Here is a 7764-nt window from a genome sequence, read left to right on the forward strand (position 1 = left end):
TAACAAACCGCCTGTCAAAAAAATTGGGCTGCAAGCCTAGGCCAACGCTTATGAGTATGGAAGGCGTAGGAGCAAATGAATCAAAAATACGTCATCAAACAATAATCCGAGTACAATCAACGTTGAACGAATTTGTAGCAGAGATGGATGCACATATCATACCAAAAATCGTTTCAGATCAGCCAATGCAGTATCGAATCCTGGGATATTCCAAAGAAATTAACTCTCGCTGATCCAGATTTTAACAAACCTGGCCGAATAGATTGCCAGTTAGGAGCAGAGATCTTTTTCAAGTTAATTATTGAAGGTCAAATAAAACTACCAGGTAGCCTTCCAACACTTCAGAATTCTATTTTTGGATGGGTTGTAGCTGGCAATGTTGAAACTTCAAATTCAAGCACGGCAACTTGTGCACTACTATGGAACTAGAAGAATCTATATTGAAATTTTGGGAATCAGAGGAAATTCCTGCTTCAACTTCGGAACTCACAGAAGACGGATTGCGTTGTGAGTCACATTTTTCGCAACACACTTTTCGAGGAAGTGATGGCAGATTTGTTGTGAAACTCCCACTAAAGAATCATCCATCAGTGTTACCAGATACAAAAGGAATCGCTTACGAGAAGTTCAAGACAATCGAGCGCCGTTTCATTCAAAATCCTGATCTAAAGAATCAATATGTTTCATTTATGAGGGAATATGAAGCATTGGGACACATGACAAAACTCAGCGGTAGCGAAATAATATCTTCCCAATATTTCATCCCTCACCACTGTGTGCTACGTCCAGACAGCTCAACATCAAAACTGCGAGTTGTATGTGACGCATCAGTACACAAATTATCAGGGCCATCACTAAATGATATAATGTTTAATGGTCCAAAAGTTCAAGACGAACTGTTTTCGATTTTGCTCAGATTTAGAATGCACAAATATGTTTTAAAAACTGATGTGGAAAAAATGTACAGTCAAATATGGGTTAACAAAGATGATCGAATTCTGCAACTCATAATGTTGCGAGAAAATCCCACAGAACCACTTAATTATTATCAGTTGAACACAGTTACTTATGGCACAAGAGCAGCGCCATATTTAGCAACACGCTGTCTAACAAAATTGGCGGATGAATATCAAGGAAATTATTTATATAGCGCCACATCTTTAAAAAGGGATTTTTATGTTGACGACGGTCTCATAGGAGCTGATACCATCAACGAAGCGTTACTAATTCAAGAACAATTAATAACAATTCTAGACAAGGCTGGAATGAAACTAAAAAAATGGTGTGCAAACAACCCAAAACATTTACATGAAATCGCTCCAGAAGATCAAGAAGTAAATCTCAATTTTGATTCCAAAAAAACCCAATTCACAAAGAAGTTGGATCTTTTATGGTTACCAAAGTCAGATTCATTTCGCATCAAGGTTAACGATCTATGAGCTCCGATTTGACACACATATATGACCCCTTGGGTCTTATTGGTCCAATCTTGGTCACCGGTAAAATCTTGTTGCAAGGAGCATGGCAGCTAAAACTCGATTGGGATGATGATCTTCCGTCAGAAATACGTAAACAATGGACATCGTATAGAGAATATCTGACCTTGTTGAACAATGCAACAGTTGTGAGGCATGTATTCAGCAGCCAAGGCTACAGACATGTTGAGCTGCATGCCTTTTGTGACGCCTCAGAAAAGGCTTATGGTGCAGCAGTATACAATAGAACAGTACAAAAGGATAAAACGATAAAACTTAATCTACTATGCTCCAGATCTCGTGTAGCACCCATAAAATCTCAAACAATTCCAGGACTAGAATTGTGTGCAGCGTTGCTAGCAGCAGAACTCATGGCAAGAGTTAAACTTGATCTAGGCTATCAAGACAAAGCAACTTACTTTTGGACAGATTCACAAATTGTGCTTTCCTGGATAAACAACCATCCAGGCAAATTACCCGTTTACGTCGCCCACCGAATTGTAAAAATCCTTCGGTTAACAATTCCAGAATAATGGCGTCACGTCCCGTCAAAACAAAATCCGGCAGATATCCTGTCAAGAGGGCTTAAACCGCGGGATTTTCATCATGCTACATGTGGTTATATGGTCCACTATTTTTATATCAGCCAAAGCCAAAGCAATTCCAGATCACGTCGGGGTCACCAAATTAAATGTTAGTGAATTAACACTTAAGAAAATGAATTGACAGCACTTAAACTGTAACTCTTTATTTGAAAGTTGAGTTTTCAGCACTTGACCTGAAACTCTAGAAATGAAAGTGAGAGATGGAATAATGATTTCAATCTGATTTTCATTAAATTAAATTTTGCCTTAAATACTAAATTATTACAAATTATTACAATAACAATATCTAAATTTTATTCTTTTCATTTACCGTTTTCTGGCCCAAAGTGCAAGCTCAGCATATATTATGCAACCAAATTCTTTGTTGTGTCTAGCAACCAAGAATTAATGTCAATGCACTGGCTTTGATATATGTTACATATACAAAGTTTAGTGCCACTGCACTTAACAAAAAAATAATGCAAATTTTCAAAGTTCAGTGCCACTGCATTTCACCGAATTAAATAATGCAAAGGAAAGCCAAAATTTGAATATTGCTAACATCAGCATATATGTTCAAATTTTACAATAAATGTTTTACATATAGATAAGTATATTTATAATAATCAAATGTGAAATCTTGATATTTTGCAATAATTATAATAATACAATTTTACAATAATAATATTCACATATAGATAAATATATAATAATTAAATGTGTGAACATGCTGCCCACCTTGAATTGACAACATCAATTCTAATTATTTGGAAGCTGCAAGTCAACATGCTGTATCCTCGGTTATACGGTCAAAATAGTTGAGTAATACCTTGCAAGCAGGGGTATTCAATGCCTTGTCGCATAAATTTGTTCAACCTTTTTGTTCCATCAGCTAAAATATTCATTTGTTGTTGGTGTAGGGAAAGGTCAAAATATACAATCATTTTCCAATCAGCAGACATGATTTTTACTATTTTAAGCTGCTCAAAATAACTGCCAGGTTTGTTGTTGAAGTTTGTTATATTGACAAAATAATATTGAGTAGAGTAATAATGGTGAGCAGCAACCTGGGGTTCAGACATGACCGTGTTGTTGGAGTTATCCCATTGACTAATGATTCAGGTTTTCTGATGCGATTTAATGGAATGTTTGCGATAAGCGACACGGGAGATGACCTTGGAGTTTCTTGAGTCTGGTCTGATTCGATTTTTCTTTCAGTCATTTTTCCAAATGTTGGATCTTCTAATTTGTCGTCTTCAGGAAATAATGGAGCTAATCTATGCACCGGTTTTTTAAATCTCCCTTTTTTGTTTGAATGTCACAAACTCTCACTAAACCATCTTCGCCTTTGTAAACCTTGATAATGCGTCCCAAAGGTCATTGCAGAACTGGGACATTGTCTTCCTTAAGGATTACCATCGCATTGGTCTGTATGTTGGTGATTGAACCCTTCCACTTGTGGCGCTGTTGTAATTCGCTTAGATACTCTTTAGTCCAGCGCTGCCAAAAACTGTGTTTTAGCTCTGATACCAGTTGACAGCGTTAAAGTAATTTTTCTTTAGAGTCACGTGCATGCACATCAACGCTTGAAGTGATTTCTTCACCTAATAAAAAATGACCTGGAGTTATTGCGTTCAAATCGTTTGCATCTGATGAGCTAGAAATAAGGATTCGCGAGTTTAACACTGCTTCAACTTCAATAACGACAGTTTCAAGCCCTTCATATGTAAATGATGCTGTTCAAACATTTTTGACCAGCAAATATTTGGCAGATTTTACTGCTGCATCCCATAACCCGCCGAAGTGTGATGACCTTGGTGGAATGAAGTGAAATTCTATGCCCTTCGTACTGCACATTCCTGCGATGGATTCCTCACTCGATCAGCGTAGATGACGTCAGTAAGTTCCTGCAACTTGTTTTTCGCTCCAACGAAGTTTGTCGCATTGTCGCAGTATAACGTTTTACAGTGTCCTCGTCTTGATATGAAGCGTTTTAATGCTCCAATGAATGCATCTGTGGTCAGATCAGTCACAAGTTCTAAGTGTACGGCCTTGGTTGGAAAACAGCAAAAGACAGCGATATACGCCTTTTGTGGACGCTTACCTCTTGTTTTGTAGTGAACCCATATTGGGCCACAATAATCAACTCCAGTGCTGAGAAATGGTCGAGCTGGTTGCACACGGTGTCCAGGCAAATTTCCCATGATTTGATTGTACACAATTGGGCTTGCTCTTCTGCCTCTTAAGCATTGTTATATTACAGGTCTCATCAAGCTTTTCCTTTGAGAGGCCAAAAACGCTGCCTCACTTGTGCCAGCAATGCTTGGGCGCCACAATGATAATTGTCTTTATGTATTTTTTCTACCAGCAACTTTACTAGTGGATCGTTGCTTGGTAAAATCATTTGATGAATGACATCAAATTGCAGTGTTGAAGAGCTTAGCCGTCCGCCAACACGTGGGTAATACGAACGTTCTTCATCTACGAATGGAGTTAGAGAACTGAGATTATGAGTTCTCTGACTCATAAAAAAAAATCGGAGGCCTGGATTTGACGTATTATTACCTTAAGAGCAACGTCGAGCTCCATCGGTGAAAGCTGCATGGTCTCTGGTCTTGATTCTTTTGGTTTCCGTGCGTTTTTTTGTGAAACGAAGTACATATCCAACAACCTTTTGGACATGTGTAAATAAATTTCTAGAATGAATCGAGTAGACCCACTCATGCTCATTAGTAGGTTGTTGTGTTGATAAAGCGAGCATCACCGTGTTATCTTCAACAATTAATTCCCTTTTGAAGGGAGCTGGCCACAGCGGCTTTGGCTGATATAAAAATAGTGGACCATATAACCACATGTAGCATGATGAAAATTCCCGCGGTTTAAGCCCTCTTGACAGGATATCTGCCGGATTTTGTTTTGACGGGACGTGACGCCATTATTCTGGAATTGTTAACCGAAGGATTTTTACAATTCGGTGGGCGACGTAAAAGGGTAATTTGCCTGGATGGTTGTTTATCCAGGAAAGCACAATTTGTGAATCTGTCCAAAAGTAAGTTGCTTTGTCTTGATAGCCTAGATCAAGTTTAACTCTTGCCATGAGTTCTGCTGCTAGCAACGCTGCACACAATTCTAGTCCTGGAATTGTTTGAGATTTTATGGGTGCTACACGAGATCTGGAGCATAGTAGATTAAGTTTTATCGTTTTATCCTTTTGTACTGTTCTAATGTATACTGCTGCACATAAGCCTTTTCTGAGGCTTGGAAAAATCAACTGCAGAGATAGGCGAAAAGATTCTAATTCATACAAAATACTATTCCCCTGCGATTTCGAATATAAAGTGTACCATAAACTGGAATATCAACTAACAGAATATATTTTTTTAGGTTTTAAAAAGGTTTTTAGGTTTCCAAATACAAATTAGCTGAAAATTTTACCTAACACAAAAAAAAATGTACTTAGCATAGCCATTCGGGTCCCCTCAAAATAATTCTTTGCTTTGCTTTTTTATCAATTATTTTTGTAATAAAACGACATTTTTTTTTTATTATTTTATTATATAAGATATTATAGAACAATAAATAAAACTAAAGAAGACATAAAGCAACTAGTTATTAGATAACTAACAATCAATTTAAATGTAAACAGATTTACGCGATTCTACGCAATAATATATCAAATGTAGTACATTTCAATAATTTAAGTCCAAAGATCGCAACGATTTTGGCGTTTTAGATGGCGTATTGGCTCAGTTGTCGCTAGTAAATGCTCCTCAGCATTTATGTGGCAACTAAGTCTAACTTGGTGTAATTTAGCTTTGGTATGAATTTCTTCCTGTACTGTTGACACTCCGAGGTCACGATGTAAGTCAGAATTTCTCATGTACCATGGCGCGTTTGTTACACTCCGAAGCAAAAAATTTTGAAATCTTTGAATGATGAAAATTTGTGTTCTGCTGGCGCAACCTCATAGCTGTATTCCATATGTCCAGATTGGCTGCAGCATTTGTTTGTATAACACAAGTTCATTGAAAAGCGATAGTTTTGAATTTTTGCCGATCAACCAAGTCAATGATCTGATTTTATTTGTGCTTCATCGATGTAAACGAGTATATAACTGAAGTCTCGATTTGTGAAATTTACATAGACTGATATTTTTTTTATTCAGATTGAATTTCCATTTCCTTGTCCAAGCAATTATACTGTCCATACTCTTTTGCAAATTATTAGCTGCTATTACTGCGCTGTCTCCAGCTGCAAGAACTGCAGTATCGTCAGCAAAAGTTGCTGTGAACGTCGTTGCACTCGTTGGCAGGTCGTATGTATATACGAGATATAAGAGGGGAAACACAACCTTGTGGAACTCCAGCGTTAATTTTATGCAATTTGCTAGATACTTTACTCATACTTTACTCTAAAGTAACGATCAGATAGGTAAAAGGAAATTATGTTATAATACTCCGTTAGGAGAATATTTTTTACTTTGGTAAGCAATCCGGAGTGCCAGACTTTATCAAAAGCCTGCGAGACATCTAAAAACACGGCTGAGCAGATTTTTTTTTTCTTAAGAGCTTTTTCTATCACATTGGTAATCCTATGGACTTGATCTATAGTGGAGTGATTGCACCTAAAACCGAACTGATGTAAAGGTATTATGTTTTGATTTTAAATCAGAGGAAGGAAAGTATAGGCAGGAGTGCTATTGGTCTGTAACCACTGACGTCATTAACATTCTTTCCTGGCTTAGGTACCATAATAATTTCAGATATTTTTTACAGGGATGGAAGTGTTCGCATCTGCATTATAGCATTAAATATATTCGTAATTTTGACTACGCATTTTGAAGGAATTTATTTTAATACTTCAGCACTTATCAATTCATAACCTGGGGTTCTTTTTAGTTTAAGTTCATTTTTAATAATCATCATTACCTCCAGCTTAGTGGTTGGTGGAATACAGAATGAATGTGCTGTCCTAGAATGGCAGATTACTGCATTGTTAACGTTTCCGTCTATGGAAAACACTTTAGACAGGTGTTCGAAAAAGACCTCCACTTTTTCGTCATCGTTTTTAGGTCATTGATTAGCGTGATTTTTAATTGGGGCTTTGTGTACTAAAGGTCGCTTAATGATTCGTGTGCATTTCCAGAGAAAATAGTTGGTTGCACGATCGTTACTTAAGTTATTATAGATAGGTAGTAGTTGAATGGATTATTTTTAAATTGCTTGATTTTTAGGCTAAGTTATTTTGCAAGTCTGTTAAGAATGGTTTTGTCTGCTGGAAATATGGATTGCTGCCACTTTTTGAAGTTCTTTCGCTACTATACAACCTCTATAATTGGCCGAATGTCCCTCACCGCAATTGCAACATTTTGGTTGGTGCTGATCAGGTTTGTTGCATTCTGCAGTACTGTGACTGCCAGCACATTTAACACACCGGGCTGATTTGCCGCAATAATTTTGTGTGTGACCATACGCTTGGCATATTTTACACTGTGGTATTTGCTTTGAGTGCTTTATTGGTTCAATTTTAGCAACACAGTTTAAAATGGCTTTAATGTTGTATTTTTTTTTATATTCTCTGTCGTCTCGAATGTAAGCATGAACATATTAAGTGGAATCTTTGAATGTGATTTCCACTTGTTGACCGCGTTCACGATTTTAAAACCTTGCTGTTTCAGATCAAATACGATATCGACTGGGTCACAT

General features: G+C 37.1%; 1 protein-coding gene across 1 annotated transcript; it reads left to right on the forward strand.

Annotated features, from left to right (window-relative positions):
• Positions 1-419: 419 nt before the first annotated feature.
• Positions 420-1439, forward strand: LOC119689678. Its single transcript, XM_038104564.1, has one exon. The coding sequence runs from the start codon at positions 420-422 to the stop codon at positions 1437-1439; it is 1020 nt and encodes a 339-aa protein (XP_037960492.1).
• Positions 1440-7764: the final 6325 nt, after the last annotated feature.

The sequence above is a fragment of the Teleopsis dalmanni genome, chromosome 1, assembly GCF_002237135.1.
Source record: "Teleopsis dalmanni isolate 2A chromosome 1, ASM223713v2, whole genome shotgun sequence".
In the NCBI taxonomy this organism is placed as follows: domain Eukaryota; kingdom Metazoa; phylum Arthropoda; class Insecta; order Diptera; family Diopsidae; genus Teleopsis; species Teleopsis dalmanni.